We start from the raw sequence: 18,324 nt of genomic DNA on the forward strand, positions 1-18,324 counted from the left end.
CGAAACCGAAACAAGACCAAGTAAAAATGCGGTCTTGTCTCGGAATCGACCGCGTTTTTGGATGCCCAACCCTAAACTCTTGTGGTTGCATGTCAATCCATTAACCAAACTTTCCCTCCAAACATTTCAAAAATAAAAAAAAGTATTTGCATAAAATTACTTTTCATGATGTCTGTCATCACAAATCAAATTTGATTTAACAAATCAGATTTATTGTTTTCTTTTTCTGCAATAGGTATTTTCCTTTTGGGATAATATTTCTGGTTGCTGGAAAAATTTTGGATATGCAGGATCCATCTACACTTGGAAAGAAACTGGGCTGGTACACCATCACTGTCCTGGCTGGCCTCTTTGTACATGGTCTCATCCTCCTCCCTTTTTTCTACTTCATCCTGACCCACAAGAACCCTTTCACCTACATTCGTGGTCTCTTGCAAGCCATGGTCATTGCTCTTGCCACCTCGTCAAGGTAAATATTTAAATTAACTGTTCAAGTATTTTTGAGGTTTCATTTTCAAGGTTGTCCTATATGACAACATTTGTCAAGGAAATTGACCCACAGCTGATCCTTAGCATCTGATGCACCAGTGTCTGCACTAGGCACAAACAGCCTGGAGTTAACTTGTATTTGAATTGTGGTTACATTCATAGCAGGGGGAACTCTAATTTGCGGAAGGACAAAGTCCAGTGAAATGTGGATAACCAGTGGCGTTTACAATAAGTGGCAAGGATGTACATGGGGATTGTCACTTGTTTTTTAAAAATATATATATTATCCTTAAAGTGCAGTGTTTTGGTGCAATTTAAACTGTGTCAAATGTATTGTGTAGAAAGTAAATTGTTCTATTTTGTCTGTCTACAAATACTAAGCAGTCAGGCAATTGTAGTGCTGTGCTGTCCTGGTCTGGCCTGTGTGGCTGACCCTACCCTGGTCTGGTGTGGGTTCTTAATCCAGGGCTTGGCTCAATGGCTGCTTGTGTGTTGTTCTGAGTTGCTAACCCTGTGATTGCCTGTATGCATCTCTATCTCAACGTTGCCGGCCCAGACCGAGGGGATATCTGGGGTGGCAGCAAGCAACACAGGCTAAACTGCAGTTGTGAATTAAGGAGAGGCATGTCTTTGTTATCGTCTTACTCAGGCTTTAATTCTTTCTTTTAACATGTAAAGGTTTCTGGTTTTTATTTACTTTCAATCTTACTTTCACTTTGGCAATATACAATTTTACTTGGGTAAACTAATATTGTACACATTATAAAATAATGCAACAATAGATACATATGTAAATATATACGTAAGTATAAGTATAATGCAATATAATTTTTTTGCTGTTGCTTGTTTCGATCCTCATTTAGCCTTTTAATATTTATTTGTTATTATTGTTTTTGTAGATTTTATTATTATTAGGGGCCAAGTGGCGAAGCTGCCTATTTATATGCCTGTTTCTACCTTTTTCTTATTATTATTATTTTTATTATAATTTTCAAAAATTAGCTGTTGTTGGATTTTTTGGATCAAGACGATTCGATTGCACCCTATGTCATTTCCGCCTTTTAGAATTTTCAGAAAAACCAACTTCTCCGAGCTCCTAGGCCGTTGGTCCGATTTTCACGGAAATCTAATCAGATCATCTTCAGAGCATGCCGACCAAAATGTCTGGTATTTTTTAGTCAAACCGTTTTCAAATAATGCAAAAAAAAAAACGATACTGATATAGAGCATGCCAAAATGGACTTGAGGCTATACCTCTGCAACGGTTTACTGTATTGAGACAAGACTTGCTACGTGTCATCACAAGCATGACGTGAAGGTACCTGATCAGTTTCGGGACAATGCCACCTACTGGTCAGGAAATACGACAAAAGGCTTTTTTTGCTTCAAACTTCTAAACAGTTCTACCAAAAGTCACAAGAATGGTCTTTTCTGATTCTATGTGGCATACCAAGTAGACCCCGAAGCCATTTGTTTTGAGAATAATGGCTGGCTGATGAAGTTATTGGCTGGCTAGCCAGCTCAGCCAAAACTAAATGGCTGTTGCAGCCGCCAAAATGTTAATGGCTACAAATGGGTGAAGCTGCCACTTCATGCGTACAGAAGTGTATGTTATACTGATTTACTAGATCTCAATATTTCTAGGTTCTAAACAGTGTTTCCTCTAGGATTTATTTTTTGCAGTGGGGGCAGGTCTGTCCAAACCCCCCCCCCCCCCCCCCCCCCCCCCCCCGCCGAAACAAAGTTCTAACCCAATATTTCCCCTAAAGCAATAAGGTTATGCTACTTAAAGAGACCTTCCACTCATAAAGTATGTTCTAAATGGCGAAAATGCTGCCAATTAATAATTTACGTAACAACTTAATGTAAAGGTCAGTTGCCTATACACCAATTATTTGTTTGTAAACATCGGGATCAGATTTCTGCCGCGCCCCCCCCCCCCCCCAAGCTCCTTCTGACTTCAGCCAACATAGTTAGATGTTGAAAAAGTCTGTTAGCACTTTCAGTAATATGCTTTTTTCCAACCAATCCTTTTTAAATATTCCCCAGTGATTGTCTGGTTGATAATGGGCAACGTAGGTTAGAGCTTCGCATTTACGTTTACCGATAAAAGTGAAATCAACCTCAAATCTCTCACTTGTTCTTGAAGTTATTGTATATCGGTCTTTTGTGGAGGGCTTTTGACGAATAGTAAAGTGTAGCATTGGTCTTTAATGTTAGACCCTGGAATTTCATACTTCTGTTTCAGTTGTAATCTTTCCTCCAGCAGAAGACTGCGGTCCATCAAGACCAAAACCTCACGCCACAAGAACAGTTTCTTCCCATCCGCTGTTGGCCTCTTTAACGGCCAACAGCAGGACTCACACTGACTTTAAATCACAATCTGCACAATGACACCCTGCACATTTCAATTTGCACTGTTGTATCGTTTGCACTATCTGTATTTTTAGGTTAGATTGTAAATTAGGGCCACTTATATGGTATTTTTTATTTTCCTTAGTATTAGCTAGACCCCCCTTAGAATTAGCTAGACGTTGCTCCTTTTGTATAGTTAGTCCACATATTTAAGTTTCAATATTCCTGTATTTTTACATTTACATTTATGCATTTAGCAGACGCTTTTATCCAAAGTGACTTCCAAGAGAGAGCTTTACAAAAGAGCATAGGTCACTGATCATAACAACGAGGTAGTCCCAAACATTGCAAGCAGCCACAACATGAAGCATACATTGTGGAAAACTAAACAAGTGCCAAAAGGGAAGACCCATAAGAGCATGCAGTTATACAAGTTTACAAATTAAAACAACATGAACCACAAAAAGTGCAGGACTGTACCTGTGGAAGAACAATCAATAGTAAAATATTTCACAGCGAGTACAAGACTTAACTTGGTTATAACTAACCTACAAGAGCAACAAGTCACTCAATAAGAGTCATTGTGATCCTGGAGGAAACTAGCAACAGGTATAGCCAAGCATACCTAAGTGCCGTTGTACTCCCGGAACAAGTGTGTCTTGAGCCTTTTCTTGAAGGTGGGGAGACAGTCGGTGTCCCTGATGGAGGTGGGGAGCTGGTTCCACCATTGGGGGGCCAGGCAGGAGAAGAGCTTGTGTTGGGACTTGGCAGTCTTGAGCGGTGGGACCACCAGGCGGTTGTCTGAGGAAGACCGTAGGTGACGGGTGGGGGTGTAAGGTTGCAGGAGAGACTTGATGTAGTCGGGTGCAGTCCCGTTCACTGCTCGGAAGGTCAGTACCAGGGTCTTGAATCTGATACGGGCGTTGATGGGTAGCCAGTGGAGAGAGATGAGGAGCGGGGTAACATGGGAGCGTCTGGGTAGATTGTAGACCAGGCGGGCCGCTGCGTTCTGAATCCTCTGAAGAGGGCGGGTTGCACATGCTGGGAGACCAGCGAGTTGCAGTAGTCCAACTTGGAGAGGACCATTGCTTGGACTAGCAGCTGGGTGGAGTGCTCAGACAGGTATCTCCTGATCTTCCGGATGTTGTAGAGGGTGAATCTACAAGACCGGGAGACTGCGGCATTTTGGGCCGTGAGGGAGAGCTCGTCATCCATGGTAACCCCAAGGTTCCTGGCAGAGGATGAAGGGGTCACCGTCGCAGATCCCAGGGTGATTGACAGATCATGGGAGATGGAGGGTTTAGCCGGGATGATGAGAAGTTCTGTTTTGGCGAGGTTCAGCTGGAGGTGGTGCTCGGTCATCCAGGCAGAGATGTCTGCAAGGCAGGCCTTAATTCTAGCTGAGATACCCGGATCAGTCGGGGGGAACGACAGGTACAGCTGCGTGTCGTCAGCCTAGCCGACGTTTAATGTATGCACCTCCCTGCCAAAGTAAATTCCTTGTTTACGCAAACATTCATGGCGAATAAAATCATTCTGATTCTGATCTTTATTTGTTTTCATAGAAGATACACGGGTTAAAGACGTTAACAGTAGTCTTTTAGCTTCGTTAGCCATCGACTGTTCTTTGCTTGCGTGTTTGTACCTACAAAGACAAATCTTTTATCATGCATCGATTTCTGATCCCCAAACCATACTAGCCTACTGCCCCTGCAACAAGGGATATTAAACTCATATTCCAGAGCAGGCAGAGCGTGCTGGTCCCAGTGGAAGCACTTGTCTCTTGGTACCAAAATTACTGCTGCTGTGGGTGAAGGCGAGCATGGTTTGAATGACAGCAATTTCAATGCAGCCTGTTCTGCAAACGTACCCCACGCGCATTTTCAGCCAAGGTCCTAGGCATCGCTCTCAAACTTGGTTAAGGTACTCAGCCAAGCTACATGCGTGTTTCTGCTTCCCCTGTCGACAATTTGGAGCCAGAATGATAAAGACATCACCTTCATGGACAAGGTTTTTACCAATTGGAAAACGGTGGTGGTTTATTTTACATAGAGCTCAAAAAACGATTTTAGGCTCAAATTAATGCCCCAAAAATTTCACTTGCACTGCGTGCACTCGCACTGCCTAAACAAAGGTCTAAATAAGCAAGGAAAAACTGATAAAAAAAGATATGAGCTGCATTATACTTTTTGGACAATTGGACATTGCTGCTTGCAGCTATTATGGACATAATGGACATTATTGCTTGCAGCTTATTATTATTTTATTATTATTATGTGGCATCTATTGGAATTGTTAGTTTTTTTTATTATATTGATATTTTTATTGCTTCTACGTTTGGCACACTGATTGGGAACGGTCTCCTGATTATTGTCACCAAGTTTCATGTCGACCACTGAAGCACTATAGAATCAAAATCAGAATGGGATTTATTCACCATGAAAGTTTGCACAGACAAGGAATTTGCTTTGGCAGGAAGGTGCATACAATAAACATATAGGAACCAAAAATTTAAATATGTGGAATATCTATACTAAGGGTACATAAACTAGCAGTACTAAGTGGAATTAGAATTTAATAAAATATACAATAAAATAAAATATAAGTTGCCGTAATTTATAATATACAAATATTACAAAAAATACAAATGTACAAGATACAATTTTGTATTGCACTGTAAAATGTAGGGCTGTCCCCACTCAGTCGATTAGTCGATTTTCTGGTCGATATGCTCTTGGTCGACTAAGATTTTTTTACTCGAGCTGCCGTATGGCAGTGTGAGATCTGATTCCCACTTGTGTCATCATTGCTGAATTAACGAAATGTTCAACAGAAATTTTAGAATATATTATTTTAGACAAATGAATCAACTAAAAAAATACGTAATGTAAAAGAAAAGGTGTTACTGTTTTCCCTTTCGTTAATCTGCGCTTTGTTTTAGTATGGTAGTTTGCACACGGCAGGAACACAATTGGCTGCAGAACTACAAACTCTGCCATAGCCTGCTTTGTCTGTGTTATTAGTCAAAATGGCAAATAAATCTGTGGTATGGCAGCATTTCATAAAAGTAGATTTACATTTACAAAGTACCGGGTGACTCGAAAAACCTTGAATGCAAACTCTGCCAACAACGGTTTATTTTTCATAGTTCGACGTTGAATAGGATGTAGCCTACCACCTGAAAAACGTAAGTTGGCCTAGCCCTACTTCGCTCATGCAAACGCGCTGGGTTGAAAAATGAATATGCCTATATAAGAATCACATCCAAATCGAATGACATTATCTTCTCCGGCTAAGACAGCAAAATCGTTCTCTGTTGCACCGTTCCCCACTCAGCTTCTACATTAGTTTGCATGCTGCAAGTTTTCAGGCAGTGATAAGCGCACTCTGATGATTTGCATGTTAAACAAACAATATTTTGAATTTGTAGTACATTGTAAGAGATACTAAATACCATCGGCATTCGGTTACAACAGGACTGGTGATACGAGTCTTATTATTAGTAGTCTATTAGCGGCTGAATCTGCAATGTCCAGCAGCCATTGAGTCAGATCGCGAAAATTTTGTACGTTTTTTTTTTGTGAAAAAAAAAAGCGTTACAAAGTTTGATTAGTCGATAAGAAATCTCCAAATGGTGTCTCTAAATGGTGTTAAAGACCAGTTTTTGTCGTTTTTGGTGTTAGCATTAGCATATTACCACAATTTGGTGATGACGTCACGTTGGGGAGACGTGGAGGAGACTAGGCATAGATATCAATAGACATAATATAGATATCTATGCCTCAGATTAGTACTAGAACTATGGCGAATGACTGCAACTCACCAGGGCGCTTCACCAACTCCACTCATTCTCCTCGGACCATCTAAGTACATAAAACATTTACACAATTTCTCCAGAATGAAACACTTTCTGTTATGTACTAGGGATGGGCATAATTAATCGACGATCGATTATCGATCATTAAGAATTTAGTCGATGACATTATTTGTTCATCGATAAAACTAATGCGTGTTCTGTTGCGTAGTGTGAGTCTTGAAGGATTGCAATGGATTTCGCTATGTGGCAGCAATTAAACATTTTACCAAATGAAGCCAATGTTTGGAAAAAAACGCCACAGGCCTACTCAGTTACCGGCGAGTTTCCATGTATTTCAAAAGTAAACATGAAGATGTCACGGCGAAGTGTAGCGTGAGACCATATTGACTAAAAAATTTCTTTGTTCACTGCCAACACTGCAAAGCTGAGTATTAATACAACTCCTCCACGACTCAAATGATATACCAGTTGAAGAACGTACATCCGACCCTGGTTAGTGGCGGTGCATCCTGCTCTCGGTGCTAGCACGGAGGAGCTGCGATGCACAACGTGCAGAGAAAATTACCCAACGGATTTGCAAGTCCATCGACATGGATATGCTACCCTTAAGTATTGTTAAGGGCAAAGGTTTTTATGAAGCTTTGTTAATTAGCCGGAAAAAAAACGAGGGTCAGTTGTGTTTGAGCACAGGCTTCTAGCTGTCAGCTCCGCTTCTAGGAGTTACAGAAATAGTTGTTTTTCTAATAGCTACAGATCTCAATGCTGAAACACGCTGTGTTTTTCTATTTTCACTGCATTTTAATAAAGCCTATAAATAGTGAATTTTAATATAAAAATGTTAATGATTAATCGAAAATCGATCGTTAATTCTCCCTACGATCGATTAAGACAATTTAGTCGAATGCCCATCCCTATTATGTACGCTATTGCAGCTTGGTCCCAAGATCTCTACAGACCATGCAGCTAATTTAATGCTCAACATTTGAACACAGGGGCTTATTACTTGAAAGAGGAACTAGAGATGGTACAATTTCTGGGGGAACTTGTAGGGCGTGCGTTGGTTGTAGATGGGTCCGTTTGTTATGAAACAAGCCGAACCCCCTTTGAAACTAGCTATTCTAACAAAGTTGGCACCAACAGTATTTTTCAGATGGAATCGCGATTCAAACAGTACCATCTGCTAACTGAAAATATGCCCCCAAACACGTAAATAAGCTTGACATCTATTTAGGGGGAAATGGCTATTTAAAAAGAAGTTTGCTGGAAGCGATCATTGTCAGTAAAAAAAGCCGACCATTTGGTCTCAGTCTAGAGCCCTGCATGGAGAAGCTGCATGAAGAAGCTACGAGCCAGCAAGCCTAGCTGATGCTGCTAGCCAAACTTCACTGAATGTGCCGGAAATGAAAAACGTTTCTTTTGACATAACCTAGTTTAGCCTGTGGCATTGAAGACAGCGACGCACCACACAAGCTTGAATTTAAATACATGATTTAATGTGACATTACTTACTGCACATGCAAGTCTTGAATTGCTTAAATGTATGATGCTGCCAGTACACCACGGCACGATAGATAGTACTTAAGCTACTAGTAGTACTAGTAGTACCAGAGCCTGTTTAAGGAGAGCCTGCCACTCCCTATTAAGCCCCATTGTACCAAATTTTGTTGCAGTTCCACCAGAGTTCCACTGGGAGTAATCGCGGTCGAGTGCAAAATGATTGGGAGTCTATGGAGCTACACGGCTAAATCTGTCTCTTTCGCCTGATTGTCGTTGATAAATCTCAGATTTGATTGTACTTTTTGCATGTTCAACATAGATTACAGGTCAAAAGTTGAATGAACGAGTACTTATGTCCTTTCGATTTCTTACAGGGTAAGTCGTTGTTGCCCATAACACGCTAGCATTCTGCTAACGAATGCTGATTGGTTAGTGAAGGACTGACTACGACCAGAGATCCCGCTTGATGGCATCCGAAGCAGAACCAGAATGTCAGAGCATTAGCAACATTAGCAACAACATTAGCAAGCCAAAACTCTTTCTAGTATGTGTATTGACAGGGAGAGCCTAACCTGTCAGCTGTGTTGTCGTTGCCTCGAGAAAAAAGTGGAAGTAACCAAAGCCGTCAAGCAGTAGCTCTGGTCGTACGTTGTGTATGACGTCAATGCCATTTTCAAAGGCTTTTTAGAACAGAAAAGCGACTTTAACCCCCGCGGTGTGTGTACAAATAATTATATGCTGAGAAAAGTGGATTTTGAGGGATATAGCTCCATAGACCTCCATTCATTCTGCACTCGACCGTTAGCGCCCTCATATGGAACTTGAGTGGAGCTGCAACCAGTTCAGAACCCAGAAGTTTCCCGAGAGTGGGAGTTCTCCCTTTATTAGACATTCTCTGGTAGAACTGTGCAACAGTCTATTCCATATAGTGCTAGTTCTATTCAGCCTAGCACATATATGCATGTGGTATCTACTGCGTCATCTCAGTTAAACTATCAGGGCTTGTAAATACTGCGACTTGCTAAACACACAGCTACAAGACCCAGTGAAATGTTATTTACAGCAAGCAAACTAACTTTAGCTAGCATCGCTAACAACATTGGCTAACTCAGCTTCTGTAAGCAAGCTGGCCAGTGCAAGTAACAGTTGATGCTGTGTGCTTAAAGATTCTGACGCAAGTGCTAAGATTCCGATTGGCCAAGAGAAAAAGTGCTAAGATTCCGATTGGCCCAGAGAAATGTCAATAATAAAAATTATCCAATAATGTTTCGCAATTTTAAGCCTGCATGGCATGCAGAAGAAGGACAGCCTACACCCCCCCTCCCCCTCCCCTCTCAAAAATAACCTTTCCGGTTCTACACGACTAACCAATGATCCAATTGTCCAAGAAAACGGCGATTGTCGCCGAAAAGCGAAGTTTGCAGGTCTGTAAACACACTGGAATTGTAGGTAGGGCACAGTGCCCGCGATGATGTCGGTGACACACAGATTGCTGGAATTATAGATAGTGCAGTACCGGTGATGCAGCTGGTAATGACAGTTCTTCTCAGTGGGTTTGGTACCTATATTTCTAAGATCACAATTGAAATTATCTGCCATCTCTGGAGCACTTGTTCAACCTAATCTATTTTAGTCACTAATGCTCATTATAAAAGCAATTTCTCATTTAAAACAAATTACCAATGCTCTAGTACATTCCTACAAATGATAATGTAGCCTTGATTTGTCTGCTGTTTTATCAATTGCTTATGTTATGTTGATAAAAATGTATTATATTTGTTCTCTGTTAAATTGTCTTACCACCACAAACATCTAGACATTTAGTTCATAACAGAAGTCATTACATGCACAATCCCAGTTGTCATGAATGTAGACCTAATTCACCATACAGCATGTACAGTTATGCCCATGCCTGGGACGCGCTGGCTGTGAAGCGCCGCATAACCTGCGAAGCGCAGACTTTTTTCTTTCGGCACCCATGTTATCAAATTGGACTGACCACACAGGCTGCGAAGCACCGCGATCGGCTCGCGCTCTGCAGCGATCGTTTGGCAGCTGGTCGAATTTTTCCGTGAGATGCTTGCGAATTCGGCTGCAGGATGATAAAATACACCATATTATATGAAACATATTTGGTTAAACAAACAAGTTTAGATTTTACTGCGTTAGTTTATAGCCTATCACTTAACAACCTTCACTACGCTGGTAACAAATGGCCAACCATGTGCTTTTCACAATGTATGCCTTATATTTTGGCTACCCGCATTGTTTATGATCATTGACCTATGCACTTTTTGTAAAGCTCTTTCTTGTAAGTTTATTTGGATAAAAGCATCTGCTAAATGAATAAATGTAATGTACCCCAATAAAAACTATATCTCAAAATGTAATTAAAAAAATCCTAATTGATGAATGCGTTGACTGTCAAGCCAACATATTTGTCAGTTGTTTCTATACAGTGTGTTTAAGAGTGAGATAGACGAGCTGGCATAGCTACACTCAAGCAGAAGAGACCCTGAAACCCATAGGCAACATCACAAACCAAGAGAGACATTTGGGAAGATTGACGACACAAAGTTAGTCATCGAAGTTGAAAAGTAGCCTACGCCTACATGGAGTTGTATGACCCACAGCACGTATTTTACCAAGACTACAGCAAAAAAGACGAATGTTGCCACATTATGTTGCTGTTGCAACGCCTGTTGGAATTACAAGTTGCCTAAATACAGTGTTGGGGTAGTTACTCAGAAAAAGTAACTAGTTACAAGTTACTAGTTACTTCTGAAAATTGTAACTAGATTACTTTACTAGTTACTGCATTTGAAAAGTAACTTCACTACTAGTTACTTTACTTTCAAATTTTTGAAGTCCAAATTTACCGCAAAGATACAAGGACAAACATCATGGCCCTTTCATCACTTTATTTTTCAATTTTCAATAAAGGGCATCTCTTAGCCTTTCCACATAGTGTATTGTAAACATGTAAAACAAAATGGCATATAAAACTCAGCCATTCACTTGAACGAATATTAAGCCTGTCCACACTATCTGACCAAAGAAATATGGCACACTTTAAAATCTCATTGAGTTGACAGCAGTTGAAAGACACCTCTCGCTTGGACATAAAGAGCATTTTACTGTAATATTTTTGTCCTTTCGAGCAACAAAGTTAGGGGTGTTGTTTCACTCTGAAGGGGCTTATTTTCCCGATAATGACAACGGCGTTCTATACATTATCCCGCTTATTACACGGCTACTTGCCAACAAAATTACTTAACACAGTGTGTCTTTTTACAATTTATTTGTTACCATTCGTAGTGTTGATCAGCAGAGAAATAGTTCGCCAAAGACGTTGAACTTCATAAACTGAACATTCTTTAGGCTTCAAATCAGCTGACGTCGCTAAGCAACGGAGTACGCTGGGGTTGAAAAGTTACCGGACTACTTGCGGAGTGCTACGAAAGCCGTGAATCAGAAGCAAAAAGGCCACTTTCCTTGACAGCGGTCTGTTATTCATAGCAACGGTCTGTTAGAAGATAACAGACCGCAGAACGTTGGGAAGCCCCATTCAAGTGAATGGAGCTTTCTACAGCGTTAAGAACAGCTGTGTAATAACATGTGATACTGGGTTGTCAATAGGTGCGTTCAACTTCATGCAGCGCAGGCGTCGGCTGCGGCGCTGCATGAAGTCAGCCTATGTCGAACGCGCCTAATGTCTACGCACCAGCAGCTACGTCATTCAAACCACTCAAATTGGTCTCTGTGGCAACGGTGCCAAGAGAAGCAAGCACACAGGCAAGCATGCAAGCGCCACTATAAGATAACTTTTCGGACCGGCAAAAATGGCTTAGGTAACGCAGGAAAGCGCGTTCCTGAGGTCGAGTAAAGTAGTGTAGTTACCAATATTTTGAGTGTAATGCGTTACTTTACTTTGTTACCTATAATAGTAATATTGTTACTGTAATCCGTTACTTTGTAACTCGCTACCCCCAACACTGTCTAAATATAGCCTATGCCATATTCCGCTCTCACAAGTGTAAACCCTGCTAGTTGTAATGCAGAGTCTGGGATCAGTTCACTCAGCCATGTCTCTGTGAAGCACAACGGAAGATGAATGAATTTTTTTTTCTGTCTAGTTTGTTGTTCAGCGAACGCATGTTGGAGAACAATTTCCCCGGTAACGCTGTACGAACCCCACGGCGACGAAGTCGCACCAGTGCACTGGTCCGTTTGCCTCTTCTACGACACTTTGCTGCTTGGACAAAGCCGAGAGTGGCTTTGACTATAATGTCCGCTAATTCTGCTATAGTGGGAATTAAATCCGTAGTTGTTTCCTGATGTTGAGGAGTTCGTCCCTGGTCAGAGAACTCAGGGAATATTGGCAAAACATTGAGTTACAAGACTAAACTAAACAAAACAATGCTCACCGACCGGCCAAGGCTGCCATTTGCGGCCCCAACTTGGCCCAACAGCTAACAAAGTTAGCTAGCTACCGTTTCAGAAAAATAACTTACTTTGTGGGGACCGTTGGAAATATTTGGAACTCACTCAGCTAACGATTAAAATGAATTATTTTGTATTATTATTGTATTTTTGAACCACTAGAATTAGAATGGCTGAGAATTTTCACTGCATACATTCCAAAATCACTAAACACTATCTCTCTTTCCACAGTTCAGCCACTCTGCCCATCACCATGAAGTGCTTGTTGGAGAACTGCCATGTGGATAGGCAGATTGCCCGGTTTGTCCTGCCTGTGGGTGCCACCATCAATATGGACGGCACAGCTCTATATGAGGCTGTAGCGGCCATTTTTATTGCCCAGGTTAACGACTATGAGCTGGACTTTGGCCAACTGGTCACAATAAGGTATGATTTTATCTAGAATCCTGGCAAATCTGGCATAATAATTTACCAAAAAAATGCTTGATTGTATTAATTACTTAAATATGTTACTATTGATGGGTGTGACCAAAATAAATGATCTTGTCTTTCCTTCAGCCCCATAACTCACAACAACATGTTTTTAGCTGAATAGTTATACCAAATAAACTCCTCAAAAGAAGTTCGGAAACGTTATTTTTGGTCAATGATTCCTCCCCTTCAGTAATACCAATTGGTATTGTATTTTATATAGTTGGAAAGCCTGATTAGTCACCTTTGCAGCGAGGTACAACTTGTAAGGATCGTGCATTCGTGGAATCAGCAACACAGCTAACCATGGGTAGCGGCCCAAAAAATTTGGCCAAAATCCCCTGCAATATTCTTTTATTGGTATCCATTCTCGTTTTGAGTTGCTTGGTGGATTGGATGATTGCACTCTCCCACAGTAATAAGGACACATAAACAACACATATTGGCCATTTTTACACTTTATGCCCTTTACACTGTCAGGGACCTCCGTAGCGTGTGGAAGATCCATACGCAGCCAAAACAGCTTGGCACCTCCTCTTCATGCTGGTCACCAGCTTGGTCACACACTGCTGTGGGATGGCATCCCATTCTTCAACCAGGATTTGTCACAAGTCAGCCAACACGTTTGCGTTGGTCACTCTGGCACGTACACCACACCCAAGCTGATACCACTTGAAGCTCAAAACGAGAGTGAATACCAACAGAAGAATATTGCAGGGGATTTGGCACACTTTTGGGGGCCGCACACGTTTAGCTGTGTTGCTCATTCCACGAATGCACGTGGAATCCTTACAAGTTGTACCTCATTGTGACGGAGACTAATCAGGTTTTCCAACAATATAAAATACAATACCAATTAATATTATTAAAGGTGAGTAATAATCGGCCAAAATAACGTTTCCAAACTATGTTTAGGAGGTTAGTTTTCAAGATGCAGGGCTTAGAGTATTTTTTAAGTATTTTCTTTTGAAGTATTTTTTTGTCCGGCCTGCGGCCATGAGAAAAATTAATTGGGAACTTGCATGCGGTTTAATATTTGAGTCAATTGATTACCCCTACCAATCATATGAGAGGAACGCAGCTATAACTAACGTTACAAGTCTATAAGAAGCAGAGCAGGGTGGGTCCTGGCAACACAGTGTGAATAAGATCTATACGTCACGTTAGCATTGTCGGTAAAAGCATGGAGCGCAAATTCATGAAGCCTGTGGATGATGTCCTACCCATTGATAAATGACGCAAAATTAAATGGCGCTGGGCGTGGATAGAAGAAGGTAGAGACGCCTTTTGGCAGTTGGTGCAAGAAACTGATAAAGCCTGGTGCTTGTTTCTGCATGTTTTGCTCGAGGAAGCTAATATATGCCAGCAGCGGTAAGAAAGTGCTTGCTCGTCATGTCATAGAGCCGCTGCCCGTGCACTCAAACTTACCACAACGTTGCCGGGAGCAACTGTTACAGCTGACACACTTTTGTCTATGACTGACTGTGTCTGCGACTTAAAAATACCTTTGTGCACATTTATTGTGGAACATGACTTGGCCAATTTATTAGCCACTGGTCACCCTGTGTAGAAAACTAGCAGAAGACATCCCCCCCCCCCTCAAAAAAGTTCCGGCTCATGGTTCTTTTTCACTTTAACCCGTGAAGATGTCTTTCAGTAAATGCTGAATCTCCTTATTATTTCATATGAATTTAAAATAAATTAATAAACTCTTAGCATGTTTGTTTTACCTATATGCAATATGAATTTTATAGTGTTGGTAGAATTGTGCTTAGTTGCTACATGACACAACTCATAAACACCTGTTTATTCATGTCTTCTCTTAATTCTATTGACTTACAATGTTCTTGATTTGACAGTATAACAGCAACAGCTGCCAGCATAGGTGCTGCAGGAATCCCTCAGGCTGGCCTTGTTACTATGGTGATTGTGCTGACTTCAGTAGGACTGCCACCTGATGACATCACGCTCATTGTTGCAATTGACTGGGTCCTGTGAGTCTGCAATGATAACTATTTTTGACATGTAATCTGTTGTGCCCTATCTTGATTATTAAAATGGGCAAGGGTATAAATACAAATATTATTTAACTATAGTCCTTAACAGAAGGTTGTATTTCACAGGTAGAACTACCCAGAGGTCAGAAGGACAGTTTTCATGATATGTGTCAAGTAATTTAACGATAAGACGTAAGAAAGTATGTGATCGGCCTTGCATAGTCAACCCAAAATATTTTCGGCTGAAAATTATAAATAGAATTATCCATGAACTTACAAAATAAGCTTCCTTTTCCTAATAACCATGAATAGAAGAATCAAACAAACTACCTCCAGCATCAGAAGTGATAACTTAATTATTAATGCAGATTTGTTATAAGGAAATACAATTTAACTTTTGCTGTGAATCTGTGAACATCTAAAAGACTAAATTGTTTCTAAGAGTAGAGTCAATTTGCTAAATGAAATGGACACGAGTCAAAATCTCTCTAATAATCCCAGGAATATCTGTCTCTGTGTGTTAGTTTCCCACAATTATCTGGAGAACCGGGCAGTCTACAAAGTTCATATTTTGCAGATGTCCTTTTTATAATCCAATGGAGTGCAGAGTGACATTGTTTGGATCAGCATTTTAAACATTCCCCCCCAAAAATTAGCTGCCACTTTTGCGATAGATCTTTTTCAGCCATGTTGAGCTTGCATTATACGCTTTACTAAGAGCTTGGACTAATGTGCACTAGAGGTAGGAGGCCATAACTTCAGTGAATTTTGTTAAATGAAACTAAGCGCTGTACGCACCGGAGTTAGTTGTAAGGAAAACAGGGAAATGTTGTTCTCTCTCGACTCTCAGCCATGTTGAGTTTACTTAGTTGCACTAAGCTAGCTCTTTCGAGCCAAAATTATATGGATATAGCGAGCCAAAAATAGGCATAAGACAGGAACAGTATAATTTATGTCAGTGTGATTCAGAAAATCCCAGACTATTTTACAGCATTGCATAGCACAAAGGGAAAAATACAAACATGAATGTAAACATAGCAAACAACCCTGAGGCAGAACTGTACATCCAAGCGCTGTATGGTGAATTAAGCCTACAATTATGACAACTAGTTCAACCATTGTGGATATAATGACTTCTGTTATGAACTAAATGTCCAGATGTTTGTGATGGTAATATATTCTAGCAGATAATCAATATAATACATTTTGATTAAGATAAAATAAGCAGTTGAAGCAGCAAATTAAGCCTACATAATCATTTGCAATTAATGTACCACAGCATTGGCTGTTCTAGTTCTAGCTAAGTAACCAAGGTAACTTATACTTCTGAACTAGCGTCATCCGTGTCAAGCTAAAAGTTCAGCAACATTTAGCTGTGTTGCAAAGAATTTCAAACAGGCGCAAACAGAATCTCAAAAGACCGTTCCATTGAGTGTATTTCAGCGCTCAAAGCACATTTGTTCTGTCTGTTGTTATGGGGTATTGTGTAGGGGGGGGGGGGGGGGTAGTTACTTTCAAGTAGGGATGCACTGAATCCAGGATTCTGTTTCAGATTCGGCCGAATATTCGGCTTTTTGATGGGGTTCGGTTTCGGCCGAACCTTAGATTTTTTTTTTCCCACCGAACCCTACGCTTGTGCTATGCTGGTCGACATAATGACGCCACCGTTGATTACGGGAAGGTGTTTGTAGGTGGACCGTTCAATGCAGTAGCTTGAGAGTGAAAAAGTGAAAATGGAACTTGTGAGCAGAAAAAGTGTTGTTTGGCAGTACTTTTAGTCAAAAGAAGGCGATTCAAATCGAGGTACATGTTCAATTTCCAATGCCGATTTATCTTGGGGTGGCAAGGACCCTAAACAATACACAACATCTCTGCTGTTAAAACATTTGCGTATGAAACATCGAAAGAAATTCAAGAAATCTAAAAGGCTAATATTTTGTATATTGATCTTGACGTTGTTTACTTCATTAATGTGTTTACTGTGTTAATGGACTGAGGATGCGAGTAGGGTTCAGTATTTGGCTTTGGCAGAATCTTAACAAGTGGATTCAGTAAATCAAATCACATTTATTTATATAGCCCTTTTTACATGCAAGCATGTCACAGAGGGCTTCACATGCGCCCATAGAACTGCCCCTCAACCAACCTAAACCCTCAAGGAAGACAAGGAAAACCTCCCAGAAAAACTTCCAACGGGAGAAAAATTGAAGAAACCTTGGGAGGAGCAATTCAGAGAGGGATCCCCTCCTCCAGAGACGGTTGGTAGGAGAGAGTTCAGTATTCGGCCGAACCCCAAAAAATCTGGATTCGGTGCATCCCTACTTTCAAGTAACCTCAAAGTAACTAAACCAAAATTACAAAATAATTTATTTGTCACTGTCTAAGGACTTGTCATGACTGGAACTGGAACAACAGCCAATGTAAACAATGGAGCCAACAAAGCCAACAAAGATTTCCAACCTTTCAAAAAAAAGACTATGCCATTAAAGGCTGGAATTTTGGCTTGACTTTGAAAGTATCCAACCCAAAATATCACACACCCTCCCTTCAAAGCCATTTTACTAAAACATATGAATGGGCTGCCTGACTACCTACCTACCTGAGCGCAGTAGACAGTCAAGTCGCCCGTCCAATCATTGCATTCGGTCTAAATTCAGTCTGATATCGCATTTATTTTATTTTACTGTCAGAGCATTTGATTTAATGATGGTTATCAGGATGTGAAGTTTATTTCAGCACATAAGACAAAAGGTACTTCCAACAACATTGTCCATCCTAGCTTTAATGATGACTGTGTTCTATAGGGACAGATTTCGCACTATGATCAACGTATTGGGAGATGCCTTAGCTGCTGGGATCATCGCGCATCTATGCCGTAAAGACTTTCCTCTCAGTGGAAAGGTAAGCTAAAAATGCTGGAAAATCTTTTTGGAAAATGTAATTAAAATCCTGTTGCAGCTGTAGCTTTAAGAATAGTTCCAACATTTTATTGGCATGTTAATTGATGATTGTGTGTGTTTGTTTCCAGTCAGGGCCATCGTATGGCACGCCAAACACGCATAACTCTCACACTACACAGAGTGTCAACGTTTCAATGACAGAGATGCAAAACAAAGATTGCTTCGTAGAGGTGATGGGGGATTCGATCAACCAGAGGCACACACACACCGTCTACTACAACATTTGTCAAGTCTAACTCTTGGACAGGACACTTACCTCAAATGCTGGAATAATTTGAGTGCTTTTTTCTGTTGT

At 40.8% G+C, this 18,324-nt stretch overlaps 1 protein-coding gene across 1 annotated transcript in view; it reads left to right on the forward strand.

The window, feature by feature from the left end:
- The window catches only part of LOC124487579 (excitatory amino acid transporter 5-like), a 69,998-nt gene extending 51,674 nt beyond the window's left edge, over window positions 1-18,324 (forward strand). The window contains exons 9-13 of the mRNA XM_047050008.1: window positions 236-469; window positions 12,833-13,027; window positions 14,932-15,066; window positions 17,874-17,970; window positions 18,098-18,324. Coding sequence (XP_046905964.1) covers window positions 236-469; window positions 12,833-13,027; window positions 14,932-15,066; window positions 17,874-17,970; window positions 18,098-18,265 — 829 coding nt within the window. The 3' untranslated portion in view covers window positions 18,266-18,324. The remainder of the gene's footprint in view (window positions 1-235; window positions 470-12,832; window positions 13,028-14,931; window positions 15,067-17,873; window positions 17,971-18,097) is intronic.

This window comes from Hypomesus transpacificus, chromosome 26 (assembly GCF_021917145.1).
Source record: "Hypomesus transpacificus isolate Combined female chromosome 26, fHypTra1, whole genome shotgun sequence".
NCBI classification, from domain to species: domain Eukaryota; kingdom Metazoa; phylum Chordata; class Actinopteri; order Osmeriformes; family Osmeridae; genus Hypomesus; species Hypomesus transpacificus.